This window comes from Trichomycterus rosablanca, chromosome 8 (assembly GCF_030014385.1).
Source record: "Trichomycterus rosablanca isolate fTriRos1 chromosome 8, fTriRos1.hap1, whole genome shotgun sequence".
Classification (NCBI taxonomy): Eukaryota; Metazoa; Chordata; class Actinopteri; order Siluriformes; family Trichomycteridae; genus Trichomycterus; species Trichomycterus rosablanca.
Genome location: NC_085995.1, coordinates 22,317,626 through 22,339,134, shown reverse-complemented (window position 1 = coordinate 22,339,134; position 21,509 = coordinate 22,317,626). Strand labels below are relative to the sequence as shown.

Here is a 21,509-nt window from a genome sequence, read left to right as displayed (position 1 = left end):
ATTTAACGTTTATTTTAGTCTGTTACTGTCAATATAGTTCATAAAAGCAGGAAATGACCTAAATTCTATGGAAAACACTTGATTTCATTCATTTATTTAATTTTACCATCCACTCAATTGCTTGTTGAACATGCAAAACTCCACAGGTCCTCAGGACTCTAATTCTGCCAGCTGTGCCACCGTACCGTGATTTACTTTTGTTTAATTCTTACATATGAAACACAAGTGGCATTACTTTGTTATAAATCGTCATGTGTGTTTTGGATGACGTCTCCGTATCCTGGTGACGTCAGAGATTGGTGTTTGTCAGCGCTGCGGATCAGATGAGCTTCATTTGAGTCTGCAGAGACACTGAGCGGAGAAAAACAGCACACTTTAGTCTAAATACTAAGTTTGTGCGTAGTTTTAGTGCTTTCCAGCTATACTTTGTCGAATTTGAGGACATTTATAAACTTTTAGTTACGACAATCAGGTCGTAGTGAACGACTGGCTACATTGTTAGCTGAGCTATTTATTTACGTAGCTAGGTTGCTGTTAGCATTAGCCTACTTTAGCCTGCTCGGTAGAAGCTGCGGTTTTAAACCTGTGCAAAGCAGCTTCATTTGGATAATAAAGGAACCGAAACACAACGGGTAAGAAGTGAAATTATTTTTACTGGCTAACAACTCAAGTTATTGCTAGACGTGTTTGCGAGTTTTCTGGGTTGACAGCAGAGAAGTGACTGGCTAGCTTTAGCTTCTGCTGGCCTACTCGGAGCACGACTTGCATACTACTGTGCTAAATAGTAGGTCAGAGTAGTACGTCACCATCTGTCAGTTAATGCTGGCGCGTACTCATTAAAACCATAGTACGTATGCGCTTATAGAGCCGCAGTTTCTTTGCTAGTTAGCAAGCCATTTTCAGTTTGGTTGTTTACATATGTCACAGTTTTGTCTCAGCTTGTTATGCTTTATTTGTGTTTAGTCTTATTTTGTTATTATTTATTTGCTGAAATTTAGCCGTTTTTTGGGCTTAGCCAGCTCGCATGATGAAACGACAAGCTAGATGTGACACCGCTGTCACAACTACATCAGAGCTGCATATGTAATATGTATACTTAAGTGCAGGATTCGAAGAATAATATAAGTTAAACAAACAAGGTAACGCGTTTCATTACTCCAGCGGTTCCAGAGAATATGTGAAAGTGTTTATTTAATCATTTCATTTTACTAACCACTTGGTTTTGGTCAGGGTTGCAATAGGTCTAGTGCTACTGAGCAACACTGGGCACATGACAGGAAGAATGAGTATATTCTTGTTTATTCGCTTTCTCCTTTTTACCAGATGCAGTGTTTATAAGCAAGGGCTTCTCTTGTTTGTGTGTTTTTTCTCTCCAGATTACTTAGTCTGTCAAAGTGACTAAAACACATCTGTAGTTGTACAATATCCCAGTTGATTAGGTCTTAACTGGCACTTTATTTACTTTGTACTTGTAGTTCTCTTAATCAAAGAAAACTAGTCTTACTTATGTTTCATACTTATTACTTATTTCAGGATTAATTCTTTCCACGTGGATCTGGGAATAAGGGTGAAAACCCCTTTTTTAGTCTTCAGAAACACCCTTTATCCATCCACAAACTTTACAAGCTGTGAATGTCATGTGGGAGAGTTTAGTCACACAAAAAGACTTTTGATTCAAATGTAAAAGTCTATGCATTGCCATTTTGTTTAATCTGGATAAGTGAATTTGGATTGTAGTTGAAATCTAATCTGGTCTGGTCAGAAAAATTAGAAAAGCTCCTAAACCCGGCTAGAAATTCCCTATTTGCCCAAAAGCAAAATAATGATTAATATGATTAATGCCATTAAGGCCGTTTCTATCTGTTCGTGTCCAGGCTAGTTGCAGGAAATTGTGTTACGAACAAAGATTGTGTAAACAAGCTTAGCAGGAAATCAAGTGAAAATATGTTTCCTAATTCCTATTTCTCCACCCTTGGTTTTCTTCCTTTTTATTTTCTTATAAAAACAATGCAGTTCAGACGAATGTGCATTTTTAAATAGCTGTTTGCAAATCCAGTCAACAGATAGTCTTTTGTCTGAACAGGCTAAATTACTTTTATGCTAAAAAGTGGGACATATTGTAGCTTGGCCTTGTAAAGGCAAGAAGGATTTATGCAGAATGTTTGCCAAACCTTCATCTTTTTGACATTTTTATTAAACCAACTCCACTGCAACCTGTATGATTGGTCTGAGAGGATACTACTCTATTTTTCTGTTTTTGTTTTGTTTTCATGTAGCTGTTAAAATCTGTTAAAAAAATTTTTTTTTTATAAATATGTAAAAATGTGGGTTTGCTTTTTAAATGTGATAATGTAATGTGGTATTTTGGGTTTATTGCAGATGTTTTACCCTAACAGCTTTAGAAAGGTTCTTGTCATCTTCTTAATCCAGCTGCCCTGTTCCATTTTGCTTTCCTGTTTGTTTGTTTTTGTTCGTTTGTTGTGGGAGAGGCACTTAAAATCAGGTCACAAGCAAGTGTAATTTTCCTGTGTAATATTTTGACTGTAGTTTTGCCACAAATATCACTTATCAACCAATATTATTTATTAAAGACAAATTATATAAGTATGACATTGTTTACCATTGACTGTCTGGGACTTATATTACGTAGCACTAAAACGTTTTAATGCTTAAAGGCCTTTTGAATCACATCCAACTTTTTTAAACAGAAGAACGGCAGCTGTCCCCAAAGTTTCAATGTAAAGGTTATTGTTGCTTTGTTGCTTGTCTTGAATAAGGCAAGCAGTAGCCTAGTGGTTAAGGCACTGGACTAGTAACCAGAGGGTCGCTGGTTCAAGCCCCACCACCACCAGGTTGCTGCTGTTGGGCCCTTGAGCAAGGCCCTTAACCTTCAATTGCTCAAGCTGTACACTGTGATGTAAGTCGGTTTGGATAAAAGCCTCTGCTAAATGCCGAAAATGTAAATGTAAATAAGGAGATACAATTGTGCAGTGGTCTTTGACAAGGCAACATGGAAGGCATCTTTGACATCCAAATGATTTTAACAAGTGTAGTAGCAAACCAACACTCTTCAAGACTCTTTGGGTTGAATTTATTTTGTATAATTTGTGTTTTTAGTTTAGTTAGGTCATCTTTGGCAAGGTCTTTATCACTGATAGTGTCTAAGTCAGCTAGGAAAGGATTATGAATCCATGTTTCACCTAAAATAACCTTTGAGTCTTGCGGTGTATCCAAATGTCTGCAGATATCTCTCTTCAGAGCAATGGACAGGGCTTTGTCATTCTTGATTTTATTTTTTGCAAGAGCACTTCTAACATGAAGAAGTTGGAATAGTTGTCTTCCCTTCCACAGTGGCAGCTTGGTCAGAAAAGCTTGTAGTCTTTTAGCAGCATCAGTAATGGTTACTGCAGGGCCTTGAATCAAACGATTTACCTTATTTACATGGCCAAAAATATCAGCCAAGTAAGCTAAGCCATAAATGCTCTCATTCTTCTTTGATGGCATCAGAATTCATGTAACGGATGAAAACCATGAGCTGGCTGCACTAAGAGACATCAGTGATTTTTATTCAGTTGCCTGCTAAACGGAAATTGTGTATCTTTCGATTCTCACATTAATTGTCTTAATATATTAGTAAAAATGTTGACTTCTGAAGTGGATAACATCATTTGACAATGGCACTGCTTCAGTTCTTTTATTTTGCTTTAAGGTACAAACAAGCTCTACAATTTTAATGGCACATGGCTTTACTAAGGTCTGTCCAATCGTATGTGTCTCGACAATGCAATAAGCAACCTTATAGGATACTTCAAGATCTGTTTTTGAACCACATTTGCCAAGAAGATGAAAAAACAGAACTTTAAACTTAAATAAGAATTTTTATATTCACGAACCTCCTGAAATTCATCCATCCCTCTCAGTGCTGGTCCCATGGCCAGATAAAATAAGGGGGGTTGCATCTGCAGAAAAGGCATCTGGCATAAAAAAAACCTGTCAAATCGGATATGCAGGCAAATGACCCACTGTTACCCCTTAATACGGAAGCAGATGCAAAAAAGGAAACGGAAAAACAACACATGTATGCAGTTTTTAGTAAGTTAAACCAGCCATAAATAGTAAAGCACTCCAATTGTATATGACGTTTAAATGATTTGCAAAGGATTTAGCCTTCTGACCAACTGCGAACCAGGTTACTACATTTTAATGAAATAATGTATGGCTGTTTTTTCACATTTTAGCTGGTACAGTTAGGGCTTTAGCTATTGCGTATCATCTGCCGCCTCAAAGGTTGACTTAGCTGAGTGGCTTTGCTCTTGGTCAATGTACTGCTATCTTAGAGGTCAACCAAGCAAAGCAGCTCTTTTGTTGTTTAACAGTGCAGATTTTAACTAAATAAACCAGAACCTCAGAAATGTGTCAAGTAAAGCAATAAAACAAAAGCACTCATTTATAGTACCACACTAGTGTGAAGTAAGAAAACTTTTCTGTTACTGTTATCGGCTATCTGTTCCTTTTTTTGTTAATAGAATAATTTGGCGTGTGTTATGCAATGTATGAGAAATATAGACATTTAACAGTTATGCCTTAAGGAAGTTTAAATATGTTTGTATTGCATACAACTGTTACAAACCTTTCCAAAAAAGTTGCGGAATTTTGTAAAATGCAATAAAACTAAGAATATGGGATTTGTTACTTCTCTCGAGTGTTTAATTCTCTTGCGTCTTTCTAAATAACTGTCAGAAGTAGAAAGAGTATTTTGTAAATAGAATTAAAATTTGATGTCTGCAGCACACCCCAACAATGTTGAGACAGATGCAAAATGAGTGTGAAACGTTTATAGAATATTCAAGTATGTCAACTTTTTTGCAGTGTGTTACAGGCATCCAATTCTAAATATGTTATATTTACAAAATACAATAAAGTTGATTAGTGAAAACATTTAGAAATATTTTCTTTATACTATTATCAGTTTAAAAAACAAATCACATTTTTCTTTTTATTGTGTTTTTACAAAACTTTTCTGGAATGGGGTTTGTAAATACAGCAGAGCAAGATGACCCTTAACGATGAATTTGCTTTGTTTATTAGGGTTGCTGGAGTTCTGGAGCTGACATTCAGGGTTGCTGTGTGGCACAGAGGAATGAGTCATGACCTCTGTGGTGGTAATAGATGGTGGAGGGAATGTGCTGGAGTATGTGACTGGAGATGAGGAGGTACAGCAGGTATGTCTTCACATAATGTTACTATTATTATCATTTGTCCTGTATTAATCTGTGATTACCTTCATCGGATGTGCATTGGAGAGCCATCTCAAAACAACTTTCTACAAAACAACAAAACTATTGTTCCTTAAACAATTCACAATTGCCAGAAGTTAAAGGGCCTGCTGGAACTGCCCTTGTTTTGGGTACCAGAGAAGTCCTTCAGATGTTCTGTAGTATCTGCAAACTGATGTTTTGTGTATCGGCAAGCAAAGCTTTACTGGCAACCTGTTAGACTGGTGGTCCTAATGTTTTGGTTCATCATTGTGTATAGCCCTTGACAATAAGCACACATATTGTACAGCACTTGAGATGTACTTGTCAACATAAATAGAAAAAGTGTACTCAATTAATGTTTATAGTAATTTATTAATGACCCTGCAGTCATTTATTTCATACAGGTTCTGATTCAGAGGCATTTCTTTTATCCCTGACTTGAGCGATTTCTGTGTGTTGTGATTGTGTGTCTCAGTGTATGGCTCTGTGTTGTTTATTTCCTCTGTAGTGCATTTTTTTATTTTTTATTTTTTTTTTTTTAAGAATTGTTCATCTTATATAGGAGATTCTAGTTGCTGTGTCCACTGCTGTCTGTCCTGAGCATGTCTGTCTGTGCACTTAGGAGGTGTGTTCTGATGGCATGATGTTGACCGACGACGAGGCTGAGTGTCCTGCGGTAATCGTGGAGCAGGTGAACAGCGCTGAAGTGGAACAGTGCTACGCCGCTCAGGTGCTCGTCTACGATGATGAAAACACCTACGTAATGCAGGATGTGGCAGAGGAGCAGGTGGTGGAGCAGGTGGTGGAGACAGAGCTGCAAGATGCTGGCATAGGTAAGCATTTTTACAGCCTGCTTACAGTAAAGAATTGCCGATCTAGTAATAGTAGTCTATTACATTCATTCATCTTCATTTGAAGTTCATAGATGAATAGTTGACTGGAGGGCCTTTAGCACGGTGCTTGTGTTCACATTGTTGTACTGCATATGTTGTAAACTGTTTGTTAGGCTACATTCACATTATACACGGCAAACTCCTCCTATGGAATGAGGCGGTGTCCCTTACCATGCACATGTGCCACACGTTTAATCTGATTGAACTTTGACCCATTTTGCCGCTGACCTCCTCAAAGTGCCGCCAGTGACATGAATTGTTTATATGACGTAGTCTAAAGGTGAAACAGACATGGTGGAGAAAAACTCTCACTGTTGCACAAAACCCTGATCTGTTCAGTTCAACATGTAAGAACAATATACAAAGTTTCATTAACCCATTTCCTTTTTTGGTAATTTGGTTTTGCCTCGTATCGTGTGAAAGGCTTAAACAAAATTCTTACCTCATTGTGAACGAAGCACAACATTCTTATCATGTGAAAGCAGCTTTAGGCTTACATGACCCGGTCTTGTTGCAAAGAGCTAATTGATTGTTCAGAGTAGAAACTGTGGACAGTGAAAGCTCCGTGGTTTAGGTACTGGACTATTCAAACTCAAACTCAAAAGAAGCTTGATTGGCATGACAAATAAGGACATTCATATTGCCAAAGCAAGTTAGAGAGAAATAATAAAAATAACAATAAGAAAGAACAAATATATACAAAACAGTTACATGTGCAAAAAATATGAAATAGAATAAGATATTAATAAAAACAGTGCAAAATAATAACAATAAAAATTATAATATTTACAGTAATGAGGTAGTAATAATGATCAGTGTGTGTGTGTGTGTGTGTGTGTGTGTGTGTGTGTGTGTGTGTGTGTGTGTGTGTGTATGAGACATGGTCCCTCACTGTCCCTCACCTGGTGGCAAGTGTGTGTATAGAGTCCTGCTAGTGTGCAGCTCTCTCTGTGCTCCCCCAGTAGGTGGGGCAGTTTGTCGGGGTCTGGGAGGGAGTTGAAGTTGGGGATGACGGTGTTGAATTCAGGGAAGAATTGTGACTGGTGGATGTGATGGTACTTGGTACACTGGGTGAGGAAGTGCAGCTCCGTCTCTACTGTACTGAGAGCGCAGTGCTGGCACAACCTCTCCTCCCGGGGCAGCCAGGACCGGGTGTGTCGCCCCGTCTCCACGGCCAGGTCGTGTGCACTCAGTCTGTACCTCGTCAGGGTGTTTCTTAATTTAGGGTCGGATACTGTGCTCAGATAATTTGCTGTACTGTACAGTAGGGCCAATTAACACTGCATTTTACTCTGAGCTTTAGTTTCAGTTTCCCAATAAGTCAGATATTTAGTTCTGAGTTTTTGTGTAATTTGGTTTATTCTAATTGAGTTTGCAATTATTCTATTATTCATTATTATTAAATATTATTAAATAGACTATTATTCAGTAGGTTGCTGGTTCAGACTCCACCACTGCTTAGTTGCCACTGTTAAGCCCTTAAACAAAGCCTTCAACCCTCAGTTGCTTGCATACATGGTCACAGTTGAACTTGCCTTTTATTTTAAAAAAGGTTCTGCTAAGTGCCATGAATCTAAACTTAATAGAAGGATAACGCTAAATGTGTTAAGTAAAAAACACAAAACTTCCATCATCCAAAGACTAGATTCCTAGGACTGATAATGGACAGTACACTTTTTGTTAATCTCCATATCCAACAACTAAAAAATGTTTGAAGATCCTAAACATTATACAAATTATTGCCAGCACAAGGTGGGGAGCAGATTTGACTAGAACATTTATACAAAATCCTAGTTTGGTCTTAGCTGGACTATGGAAGCACCACGCATATAGAACACCACAAGTGGAAAGCCTTTACGTCAAAGCAAGCAAATCCCCACTTCACATAAGGAGAAAACAAATAGGTCTTTAATGCAGCATCAAGCCCCAAGAAAACAAACAGAACCCAGCTTTCCAAGCCATCTTTAGTAACCAGTATATTTATGTCATCTGTATGAAAAAACCAAAACAAATGAAACCATTTCATTTCATTGCACACCAACGGCCCCCTCCATGAGAAATGAAGAAACCAGTAGTCATCCTCAAACTGTTCAAACCACTACCAGTCACCACAGCATCTGCCTACCACAACACTGTTCTATCCTCAAGGTAGAAGCCTATTCTCTACTACCTGTCATGGACTTTATACAAAGCAGCCCTCATAAGCTCTTTTTAATCTGCTAAAACAAGGATGTAAAAAAAAGTTTGAGTATTTATTTTACTCATGTTTTACAGTAAGCAGGTAAATTGGTAACAGGTGACCGCATCATAATTGATTATGAAAGGTGGATCCACCAAAAACTTTGCAAGCAAATATAAGTTGTGGCTTACCAATATGTACCAAACTTTGTGAAAGAATCAGTTAAAAAAACATTTCTTAACGCAAGATTGCAAATAATGTCTTCCATCATTTACCTGACATACTATTGTGAAAAGATTTTGGGAATCCAAAGTAATCTCAGTCTGTACAGGACAAAGCCAGGAAAACCTTTTGGCATGACCTTTGAGCCTTCAGATGGCTTTGCATGAGAAACTGTCCTTCTACTGTGACGTGAAGTATAGCCACATAGAAAACACAGTGTGCTAATGCATTTAAGAATGTAGCCTGATACACTGTTCCGCAAAGACAAAAGCCATGCATAAATTCTGCGCAGACACACTGTTGAGTTGTCTGGGCCTGTGCTTATCTCAGATTGACTGAAAGATAGTGGAAACGTGCTATGGTCAGATTAGTCTATGATTTAGCTTCCTAAAAAACAGACGTCAAGGTCTTAATGCCAATGAAAAGGACTATTCAGACAGTTTTGCAAAATGTGCAAAAGCCAGCAACTGTCATGGTATGGGGGCGCATCAGTGCCCATGGCATTCCAATATGCAAAAATACCATTATAAATGCATGCATAAATGATCACGTGTTTTCAGCAAGACAATGCCAGGCCTAATTCTGCATGTGCTACAACAGTGTGGCTTTGTAGAGACTAGTGTGCTTGGCTGGCCTGCCTGCAAGATTGGTACAATCTTCTCGGGCGGCACGATGGCTAAGTGGGTAGCACTGTCTCCTCACAGCAAGCAGGTCCTGAGTTCGATCCCCAGGTGGGGCGGTTTCCTCCCACAGTCCAAAGACATGCAAGTGAGGTGAATTGGAGACACTAAATTGTCCATGACTGTGTTCGATATAACCTTGTGAACTGATGAATCTTGTGTAATGAGTAATCGTTCCTGTCATAAATGTAACCAAAAGAGTGTAAAACATGATGTTAAAATCCCAATAAACAAACAAACCAATCTTCTCCTATTGAAAATGTATGCAACATGAACAGGAGAATCAGACAACAGCGACCATTGACTGTTGAGCAGCTGAAGTGTTGTATCAAGCCAGATTGACCAGAGCATTTACTTGCAAAACTGCAACAATTTGTGTCCTTAGTTCCGAAACGAATTAAAAGTGTAATTAATGGGAAAGGTGATGTGACTCTGTCCTTACTTTTTGAGTGTGTTGGCATAAATTTCTACACTTTTTTATATTTACAAAATACAATTAGGTTAGTGTGTAAATCTTTAGAATTTAACATTGGACCTTTTGTACATTTGTCAGTTAAATGAAGTTTTGAGAGAATGAACAAATCACAGATTTTTATTTTTTACTGCAATTTACAGAATGTCCCACGTTTTCTGAAAATGAAGTTTAAGCAATGTCGATTACTTAAAAACATTGTGAGTGGTTATCATTGGCTACGGCTGGTGACTACTTTGTGCCCATATAAATTAAATTAAAAAGTACAAGGAACAGTGGTCTGTTGCCAAGATCTGAATAAAAACTGTTACCTTATTCTAAAAGGAAATTTGTCCAAGATTGTTAGAAGTAATCTAAGAATGACCAGAAGTTCTATTATGAATTAGAAGTGAACTTGATCCCGGTTTCTAATACTTTTTTGATGTTTTTGATTAAACTAGCCCTATTTATTTTTGTACAGTGAAGCGACCAGTTAAAGTCACTCTTAACTAATAAGAAATTAGGAGATGTAATTGCAGAACTTTTCCCCCCCACCAAATTATTAAAGTTCATTTGATGATGTCGCTGTATGTATATTTCGGACCCAGCAGAATTTCCCATTAAAAAAGTCCTCAGTAAACATTTAAAAAAAGGTGATGGTTCAAGCTCTTGATCCTAGTGTTAATGGGCTAGCACCCAGCTTACTGTTCATAGGGTGGCATTGTGCAGTGAATGGAATCTCTGCAATAAATTGGCACCCTGTCTAGGGCAGGGGTTTTCAACCTGTGGGGCACGAGTGCCTGACCAGGGGGCGTGGCATTACGAGATATTTTTACTTTTAAAACTAAAGCAATTCATTTTTCACCCACAGGAGACATATTTGATTGGTCTTACCGACCACACACACACGCACGTTTAATGTTATCCAGTTCAGTCTGGAAAAAAACTAAAAAAATAGGGTTAACAGCAAAGATAAACCGGTGACAAAAGCAACGACTGTTATAGGACGTGTGTGTCTTTAAGAGAGATGCTCTGTTCACAGTATCGATATAAGTGATTTAGTAGTCGATGTATATAAAGCAACGCGTAAGTTTCTTTTCTCAGTCATCTCTCCGTGTTTACTGTCATTAATGAATGTTGTGGTTTTAAATAAACACCAGCTACTGGAACATTTTGTGTGACTTGCCTACCTTAAAAAGCTCAGACTTAATTAAACTGCTATTGCCACAGATTGGTAACCGAGTCAGACTCATTCTGCCTGTGGAGCTAAAAGTTTTCTGTCAGTCGAAGCAGATCATCCTGAACTAACGAACTTAGTAATTGATGTACTTTTGCCTCTGCTTGGCTCTGTGAAGTAACGTTTTCTGCTCTTATCTACAAAAGCAAGAACCGCTTACAATTTACGAAGTAAACCACGAATTTATATAATGTGCTCATAGAATCGGCTCAGATGGGATCGGACTATATTATCTTTTTGAAGTAAATATTTTCAATCAGCAAAATTGCATCATATGTATGATGTGCACAGTGTTCATTATGTTATTTTAGCTTGTCAAGAGCTTTCTCAATGGTTTCTGTGCGATGGTTGACGAAGGGGGGCGCATGTCCAAAAAGGTTGAAAACCCGTGGTCTAGGGTATTCCTGCTTTGCACCCATTGGTTCCCTGGTGGAAATGGACCCACCGCGACCCTGACTGGTATAAAAGCGGTCGATGAAAATGAAATAAAAGAGCCGAACGTGATGAATTGCTTGCTGTAGAGAGACATTGGTATTGCTGCATGTTTAAATAACACATTAGAACTTGTTTTTTTTTTTCTATAGATGGAATAATGCAGTTTTAAGAACAGACATAAATATGCCGATTACTAAAAAATAAAATTGAAAAAATAATAATGTTTAGGTTTTAGAGGTGATTTGGAGTAATTGTAAACTTTGTAAACTGGGGCGGAGTGATATTGGTGTGCTCGGGCCCACTTGTAGCGTTTCCTATTGTGTGCGGAGTGATATAGGTAACGCGACCTAAATTGTGCCTTACTACGGAAAGTAGTTCTGCCCGCGTACACTGCTACTTGCAAACGGAAAATATGGCGGCTCAATTTTACGAGGAACCAGAAAATCAGCTGGATTTACTAATCAAAGCCGGTAAAGGATAAACACAGTAGTGATTATGGCAGTGTTACCGCGGGAATGTGGGCATGCTTTGCTGTGTTTAGTTAAGTGCACGAGTTTGAGAGGATGTTCCTCTCGGAAGTGCAGGATGCAGCGGTGCTGGCTTTAATCAGGAAGTAAAGATAACTCGCATCTGTAACACTGGAAAACTATAATAGTGTTATTTATTTTCGATTGTCTTTAAGCAGTAAATAATGATTTCATCTGCGCGTAGCTGAGCGGGGTTTTTAATGTTATGTGTAGAGATTGCGTTTTATTCCGTGTCCCATGTAGCGGGACTGATGTAAGTGGTGGGAAGCAGGAAGTTTGGCTGGATGTTGTGTTTTTTCCCCCCTCACAATGAGCACGCTGTCCGATTCCCCTCCATAGTTGTATGCGTTTGGTTTGAGCTTTGTTTTTGTTTTTTTATTTTTTATTGTATTGTTTAAGCGTGTTTTCTGTCTTCTAAAATGAAAAAGCGCGCTTGTCAGCTGTTATATGAAAATATTAATGTATGTAAATATGATCTATTATGTGATATTTACGCATCATATAATTACAGAACCAATGCGTGTAACTGGATCTTTTTTTATGAAATGAAGCATGTTTTTTGTTGTACGTGACGATAAAAAAAAGAAATTCGATCTCCAGTTAATTGATCAGTCCTAATCAATATGATGAACGAAACTATGTGACGTAAAATGCTTTTATGATTTCGTTAACTTGTGTATTAAAACCTATTTTTGCTGTTGCTTTGTTAAATTAGTTTCTCTTTTTTTTAATTCTGCTGTTGATGGCGGAAGTATTTAAAGTGAATGGGTGTGTTGTTCGATGACTGACAGCCCCTCGAACACACATTTTAAATATATATCTTGTCTAGCCAATGGCGAAGCTAAGATGCTGAGTCGAAATCTCCATTCAGCCAATCAGATTACTGGGCGGGTTTACTAAATCTGGACGTCAACTTGTGTCCGGAGGGAAAGGAGATAAGTTTGTAAACACGGAAGTCGCTCTTTGTTTATTAGCGACACGAGACTGAGCCTCACAAGCTCGATATTTATACCTTATATTATTTACAGTCAATCTATTATCAAGTGTGTGCTAAACTTGTTCTAATGTGAACTTTGGTACAGTGTTTCTTCTACATATAGTATATACAGTTAGACTCAGTTTTAAAGTTTAGACATGTCAAGAAAAGTGCAATACACACAGTCAAAGTAAAACTGCCAAAATCAGTCACATCTAGTAAAGAAGAGATAGGGTTTGTTTATATCCTTTATGGTTTGCTTTTTTTTTAGTTATTTACAAATTAACGACATTATCTACTAATTGTAACAAAGTAACAAAACTGGCTTGTTGATCAGAATCAGAATCTTTATCATTCGCCAAGTACCAGATGTACAAGGAATGTCTTTTGGTGCAGGTGTCAACATACATACAAGTTAAATAATAAAAAGGTACACTGTATATAAACGTATAATAAACAATATAGCAGAATTGATGTTTGTATTTCTAAATTGAACAGTCTCATAAAAGGTGCATTAACCAATATGCCATAACATTTGCATGTAAATAATTGTGATTGTTTTACCCTTCGTGCTCAATTCAGCAAATAAAAATGAAATTAGGAATAAAAGTGCAGAGATTTGTTCTTGGTCTGTTCATTTATTTTTACTTTAAAAAGTCAACTACACCGTCAACTACACATTGTGTTTGAACAGACCTGTCTATTATTTTTCCAAATCAATGTCCTTCATTTAACACTTGAAATTTATGACACCTTTATGTGGGTCTTGCTGACTACTTTTGAGCTTGACAAAATATTGCTAGTATCAAGTAATACATCATGTTCTGGAGACCGTTTGCATTTTTGTGCTCTGCTTTTGAAATTGTTTCATTATTCATTATTTCAGTATTTCTGGGTCTAGGAGTCTAATATATGTAGCAAATATGTATTTGTACTGTTTAGCCTTTTGCGTTCTCATTAACTGTCAATAGTCTGTTGTCTATTGGGCCGCATGCATCATTAGAACGAAGGGCAACACATTAAGTAGACCACTATACATGTTTGAAACAGTTTCTGTAAATGTCCTAATGTTAATTGTTCTCTCTTCCAGTGGAGGTATCTGTTCATGACAAAACCATTGAAGCAGCTGAAGCTCTGCTTCACATGGACTCTCCAGCCAGCTTGCATGGAGACCACAGCCCAGGTATGAACCCACATGTTCTCTGCCTGCAGGTATATTTTTCTCGCTCACAGTTTAGTTACTAGATCCCAAAGAAGTCTGGTTATTTTTTTCATTGTGTGGCTGCTTCTTATCACCTGCCAGTGTTGCATTTCCACATGGCTATATCTCATACAGAGAGCCAACCACACCCTGTGCAGGCTCTTGGACATGTCCCGGAGATTGCATATTGCAGCGACAGCAGGAAGAGACCCTTTTCAACCCTGTCCCTTTCTCTGCTGAAATTTAACCCGGACAGGATACATATCTTACATGTTGGATCTTATGGGTCACATCAATCTTCATATATAGAGAGCTTTGGTGTTTCCAGTATTTTTGGTAACTGATTTGCATTGCTGTCCTGATGCACGTTCTCTGTATGCATCTGTAGAGGAGCTTCTGTCTGAGATGGAGGTGGAGGTGAGAACTGAGGAGATGGGCACAGTCATGGAGGAATCCAACAGTGTGCTGCAGCAAGTAGACCTGCAAAAAAAGAAGAGAGGTACAGCATATCAAAACTGTTATCTCACATCAATGAAGCTAAGCAGTTATAAGTCGTGTTTGAAAACATTACTGTTATGAGCATTTATGAGATCATAAATGCTAATCACAATAGTGCCAGTGGGTGGCAGTGTTTGCCATAATATATGTTTGCCTTGTCTTCTTTTTTTTTTTTTTATCAGGTCGGAAGTCCAAATTGCCACGAGGATGCTGCGATGGCTCTTTAGATATCATATATAAGCGGAAATCAAAAGAAAGCAAGGGTAAGTGTGTCTGCCCTGTTTGTAAATTAGAGAAAAAAGGCTTGGTGTCCAAGTATGTCATGGGCTTTGATAGAGTGTAGGTTTCAATCTTTAAAAAAAATTGTTTCTATATTAACCCACAATTTCCTTGCACCAACCCTTGTCTTTTATGCTTACCCTCCTGCTAATCCTACTGTCTATTTTCCTACTTAACCTTCTTACTCAGCTCCTCACTTGCCTGGCTGCTTAGTTTTCAACACATTTGCACTCTCAACCTGCTCACTTGCCCTACCTACCTTCACACTTACCTACTTACATCTGTGTGGTTGTATGTTATTTTATTCGCCCACCCTCATGCCTGCTCACCAAACCTCTGTCTCTTTGCTAACCTGTCCAGCAGCTCATCCACTCTCTTTCCTTAAGGTTTTGCCTAAATAAAGATTCTCCTGGAGCTTTTAACACTCAGTTGGTGTTAGTGTTAATTACTGTACAGTTAAGCTAAAGCAAAGCAGTGTAGGTTAATATATTTGTGTGATATCTGATGTGCATTGCAGGCACCACCACATACCTGTGGGAGTTTCTCCTAGACCTCCTGCAGGATAAAGAAACTTGCCCCAAGTATATCAAGTGGACTGAAAAAGAAAAGGGCATTTTTAAGCTGGTGGACTCCAAGGCGGTGTCCAAACTGTGGGGCAAGCACAAGAACAAACCGGACATGAACTATGAGACTATGGGAAGAGCACTCAGGCATGTAAAAAGTTGACATTTACCACATATGCAACAGATATAAATGCTGTTCAATTGTCAGTTTAGTAAGTTTGTAACATTGTCTTTGCGTGCGCAGGTATTACTACCAGCGAGGCATTCTTTCAAAGGTAGAGGGCCAGAGGCTGGTGTACCAGTTTAAGGAGATGCCCAAAGACATTGTCTTTATCGACGATGACATGGAAGACTGTGTGGAGAAGGGCAAGACAGAGAGCCTTACAGCATCAGACTGCACAACTCCACGGAGAAGGAAGGAAAGAATCTCTCCAGTCTCACCTACAACACCAATCAGCATTATTACCTCAGGACCCGAAGGCATCATGTCAGTGCAACAGACTCCAGTTTCTGCAACAGGCCCTAGGTAATGTCATGGATGTTTGTCAATTCTAATTCTAAAAATAAGTGTCCTGTTTTTTAGTTATACTTTAAGCTATAAAAACATTATTTGGCCGGCATGTAATCATGTCATACCATGGTTTGGAAAAGGGATGTTGTAGCCTAGTGTTTAAGGTACTGGGCTAGTAACCAAAAGGTCACTGGTTCGAGCCCCACCTTTGCCAGGTTGCTACTGTTGAGCCCTTAACTCTCAATTGCTGTCACAGTACTGTGTCACTTTAGATAAAGGTGTCTGCTAAATGCAGAAAATGTGAATGTGAGCATAATTTCCTTAAAACCAGGATAGTTCTGCATCCAGTTAGGTTTAAATAACTCCATCTAACTAAATGTACCCCTGAATTAAAACATAAATGCCAGAGCAGCATTGCACAACCGAGGCACGAGTCACACACAGGTTAGTGTGTTTATGCAGTAAGAAATCACTTAGACCAGCCCTTCAAGACCAGAGTTGTGCAATGATGAGCTAAGCATTTTAAGATGAGAATAATTGGGGTTTGCCTCTCATTTGCTGAATAAACAAACAATTCCTTGGAGGAATGGAGGCAGCATAATTGGAACAGAACAACATATGTAAGGATGTATTGTCAACAGAGGAACAAGGCCATAGAAGTTAACAAGATGTTTATTTTCACTTTTTTTAATAGAAATTAAGGTATAAAGCAGTGTTAAATTCAGTAGAATTGTTTTCAGTCAGTCAGTGTTCTTTTTTATCTTTTCCCCTTCCAAGCAAGACTGTAAAGAATAATGTTTTTGATTTATAATTTTTTATTATTAAATTCAATTTTTTCATTTCCCTTTTTATTTCCAATTGGCCATATACAATTAGTGAAACTATATTAATGACCATGCTTTGAAAAAGGGATGTCAAACAAGCTAACGGTCAGGTTTCCATAAACCTTTGGCCATAAGTTGCTTCTAGACTAACTTTTGGTAAAACAATTCGAAAATGAAGTGCCAATTCTTAGTGCCGATCTATTTAATCGTCATGTATATTTTACCCACGTTTTTGTTGTTTTCATTTGTTTTAATGAGCTTCAACAGATAGCTGTGCAGCTTTATCTATAATGTAAAAAGCAAACACTCACTGCACTCTTTAACAGGGATTGGGAAAGAAAAAAGATTCAGCACATTCCAAATCAAAACAGCAGCATAAAGCTTATAATTATTATATAACAGAAATGCAACCAAATAAATAAGTGGTGTTTTTACAGAAATTGGGATGCAAAACTTTTTTAAAAGGATGCAACACCTTATCCAATTCCCTTTTTTTGCTTCTTTGTTCTATTTTGTATTTATGCATATTTCCCTTTATCTGTACTTGTATCCAGTTACCCAGTTGTATTTTCTCTACTGGTGCACACTACTACCTTGACCAAGGCCCATACCTAATGAGGAATCTCCTCCACCCGCCCTCCTTCAGACAAAGCCAATCAAGTCTGTGTAGGTGCATGGGCGACCGATAACAGATCTCAGTGCATTAGACAGCTGTGCCACCCAGGCACCCCCAAAATCTGGGTTTTTGAGCTGGTACAAGAAGAGTGAGAATCAGTGATCTGTTATTAGAAAGCTCAGAGCTGTGATTGACAACAGTGGCTCTGTGTATATAATAAAGTCAAAAAAGATACTGTGTGTAAATGTTAAGTGGCTATATGCACTGAAGCTATATAAAATAACAAAAACTAAACTGATTGAATACATTATCCTGACTGTATCTCTTACGTAGTGTTTATTATAATGTTTCAACTTTTGTCCTTTTTAATGTAAAAACATTTGTTTTTTTGTTTTAAAGTAAAAATGTTTAGAAGAAAATCACTCCTTCATCTTCCTCTCATCCTCACTCCCTCTCCCCTTGTCTTATCCCTCCACTTCTCAATCTTAGGACAATGAGGCTTGCCATACAGGTGCCGATGGTCATGACGACGGCCCAGGGTCAGAAAGTCTCCACGGTGACCATAAACTCACCCCACGCCTCCTCTCCAGTCCTGACGGCAGGTGGCACGGTTGCGGGGACCAACAGTGCGGGAAAGTTGCTGTTGCAGACCATGCCCACACTGGTGCCAGCACAAGGCCAGAACGGCGAGCGCATCACGTTGCAACTCATCACGCTCCCCGCAACGGCGGCTAAACCAGGAACGCCCATCACACTTCGCACTCTTGCGCCCTTTACGGGTGCCCAGGTGTTGCATCTTGCCATGCCCACCACCACCCACGCCCCCAACACGGTCACTGTGCGTGCAGAGCCTTCTGTGACCATGCGAGATGTCAAGGTCATAAAGCTCGAGCCTCTGGCAGAAAGCGCTGTCGCTGTCCAGGCCATCACCCAGAGCTGAAGCTAAAAAGAAACAAGAGAACGTCATCATGAGGACTTGAGAGATTAAAACCAAGCAGCACTACACATAAACCCCACATTCGTGCCCCAACACTATGATTGCAGGAATCATTCTCCAGCCTTATTATGTAGGTAGTGATGCATCAGCGCAGAGGATGGCTTGGTTTTTTTTTTGTTTATTCCAGCTGTTGTATAGTTTTGCCCTATCTGACCCATTGACCCATTGACCTGTTGACACAGACCGCCGAGTTTATGGCAGTGAGCTATAACTGGACAGAAGTAAACAGGACACTGTAAATAAAACGACTGAATACTTGTTGTAACATGTAAAAAGACAAGCAATCACAAATCTTTTGTTTTCTCTGAACTTATAAAGCTTTTCTCTGTGTAAATATGAAATAAGAATTTTTTTTTTATATTTTGTATCAGGCAGTATTTTTTTTTTTTATTATTATTTTTTTTTATTATTACAATTTTAAAAGCACCCATGTTTAGAGGAGCTCTTTCAACTTTGTAGAATGTAATCATTTCACTTTGTATTTCTCCAGTATCTTTTTGATGCATTTCTTTCCGACTACGCCTGTTCTATCTTGTCGTCTCCACCACACATTTCCTTGTCTTATTTACTTGTGTAAAAAAGGGAGAAGCGCACATGTTTGTTTGAACTAAATAATGGTCAATATTTGAAGCTTCTATTTTGTTGTACTCCTATCCAAGCTTGTATCCAAGTAAATTTAAATATAGAAGTTATTATTATGCACAAATGTCTTTTTAAGTGCTTTCTTTTTTTGTTCCTGTTTGACACATGACCCAGCTCTTCAGAATGTTGCTTTACTTCATTATAAATCCTAAATCCAAAACCAGACCACAACAATCTTAGTAAAACTGGCCTATTATCTGGCACTTATCTTTCTGGACATACAGCAGGTATCATCAGTACTTGAGTACACTGATCAACTCTGTTAATATTAAATACAGTTTTCATTTCCAGTTAGGATATTTTGTAAAAGAAAGAATTTGTAAATTGTCTACACAACAGTGTGGTCGTCTGCAATCCAGATCTATCTCCTATTGAGGGGAAAAAAATACACACCAATCAGCCATAACATTAAAACCTCACTGTCCATTTTATCAGCTCCACTTACCATGTAGAAGCACTTTGTAGTTCTATTACTGACTGTAGTCCATCTGTTTCTCTGCATGCTTTGTCAGGACTCTCCCAGAACCACTACAGCACTGCAGTGACAATAACATGGTGGTGGGTGTGTTAGTGTGTGTTGTGCTGGTATGAGTGGATCAGACACAGCAATGCTGATGGAGCCACCTCACTGTCACTGCTAGACTGAGAATAGTCCACCAACCAAAAATATATCCAGCCAACAGCACCCCGTGGGCAGCGTCCTGTGACCACTGATGAAGGTCTAGAAGATGACCAACTCAAACAGCAGCAATAGGTGAGCGATCGTCTCTGACTTTACATCTACAAGGTGGACCAACTAGGTAGGAGTATCTAATAGAGTGGACAGTAAATGGACACGGTATTTAAAAACTCCAGCAGCGCTGCTGTGTCTGATCCACTCATACCAGCACAACACACACTAATACACCACCACCATGTCAGTGTCACTGCAGTGCCGAGTGATCCACCACCTAAATAATACCTGCTCTGTGGGGGTCCTGACCATTGAAGAACAAGGTGAAAGCAGGCTAAAAGTATGTAGAGAAATGGACTACAGTCAGTAATTGTAGAACTTTAAAGTGCTCCTATATGCACTAGGAATAATCACAGATTTCTCTTTTAACTGTGTTTTACAAAATGTTTTGACCTTTCTGAAAATGAGTTCTAAGGTAAAATTTCACTAAAAATGACTGTGTACACTATATGGAAGTATTGGGACACCCCTTCTATTTTTTTTTATTCATGTATAAAGGTATTTACATGCTTCCATTTTTCTGCAGCAACAGTTTAGGGAAGGCCCTTTCCTGTTCTAGCATGACTGTGCCCCTGTGCACAATACAAGGTCTTTAAAGAAATGAAGAAAAGCTCCAGTGGCCTGCACAGAGCCCTGACCCTAGTCCCACTGAACAGATTTGGAATGAAATGGAACACCAGTTGATGTTTTCTTGACCAGCATCAGTGTCAAGACATACAAATGCTCTTTTGACTGATTGGTACAAAATATACTTCTACAGATAAGCCTTCTTAGAAGAGTGGTTGTTGTTATAGCTGAAAAGATTACATAGAGGTCACTCTTCAAATTGGATGTCCAACAAGACCATGGTCAGGTGTTCTTTATACGTATCTTTATACATGTTACAAAAATGTGATTTTGTTAGGTTAGGTGCGAAGTCCAAATAATTGTATTCTAGAAAACCACATGACAGACAAGTAAGCTTCACTTCCAGCAATGTGTGTAGGTGTATACCTCTCATACAGGGCTCTTAAGTTTTCTTTGCATTGTAACAAATAGCTGTGTGTTTTATTCACATTTTAATACAACAGCCCATAGATCTATTTTCTAGAATGTGTGCCCAGATTTACTGGGTTTGTTCTAACACTGTTTTATGTGTCAGATTATTTTGTGTATACAGTAGTGTTCAAAAAAATAGCAGTGATTTAAAAAAAGTTAATAAAGCACAAAATCATTATTATAACTTTTATTTCCATAAATGCAAATGCACTGAAAATACTACACTTTCAATTCTAAATCAAAACATTAAGAACATTTAGCCAGTTTGTGTTCATCCTTTACAGAAAATTAAGAAAAATGAATATTAGGCTGTTCAAAAAAATAGCAGTGCCAGCATTTTTCTTTAAAAACTTAAAAAATTTATCTATAACATGAAAAAATGTTTGAGGTTTCACTTTACTTTAAATTACTGAACTAATATTTAGTGGCATAACAATTGTTTCCGAGATCTGTGTTGCATGGAGTCGACCAACTTCTGGCACCTCAGAACAGGTATTCCAGTCCAGGATGATTAGACGACATTCCACAGTTCTTCTGCAATTTTGGGTTTTGCCTCAAAAAGACATGTTTCAGATATCAGCCCACAAGTTCTCTATGGGATTGAAGTCAGGGGATTGGGCTGGTCACTCTATTACCTCAATCTTGTTTGTCTGTAACCAAGATGTTTTGGGTCATTGTCATGTTGAAACACCCATTTTAAGGACATTTCTTCTTCGACATAGGGCAACATTATCTCCTCAAGTATTCTG

At 38.3% G+C, this 21,509-nt stretch overlaps 1 protein-coding gene across 3 annotated transcripts; it reads left to right on the top strand.

Moving 5' to 3' along the window:
- The first annotated feature begins 294 nt into the window (after positions 1 to 294).
- elf2a (E74-like factor 2a (ets domain transcription factor)) lies at positions 295 to 19,043 on the top strand. Of its 3 annotated transcripts, none has more exons than XM_063000574.1 (9): positions 295 to 632; positions 5,089 to 5,222; positions 5,881 to 6,091; positions 13,949 to 14,041; positions 14,448 to 14,558; positions 14,740 to 14,820; positions 15,354 to 15,546; positions 15,644 to 15,925; positions 17,840 to 19,043. In XM_063000574.1, exons 2-9 carry the CDS (start codon positions 5,148 to 5,150, stop codon positions 18,288 to 18,290), a joined length of 1,497 nt encoding a protein of 498 aa, XP_062856644.1. In that variant the 5' UTR covers positions 295 to 632; positions 5,089 to 5,147; the 3' UTR covers positions 18,291 to 19,043. The 3 variants fall into 3 exon arrangements, with proteins under 3 accessions (XP_062856644.1, XP_062856645.1, XP_062856646.1); XM_063000575.1 differs by lacking the exon at positions 295 to 632 and adding an exon at positions 1,090 to 1,139; XM_063000576.1 differs by lacking the exons at positions 295 to 632; positions 5,089 to 5,222; positions 5,881 to 6,091 and adding an exon at positions 11,767 to 11,825.
- Positions 19,044 to 21,509: the final 2,466 nt, after the last annotated feature.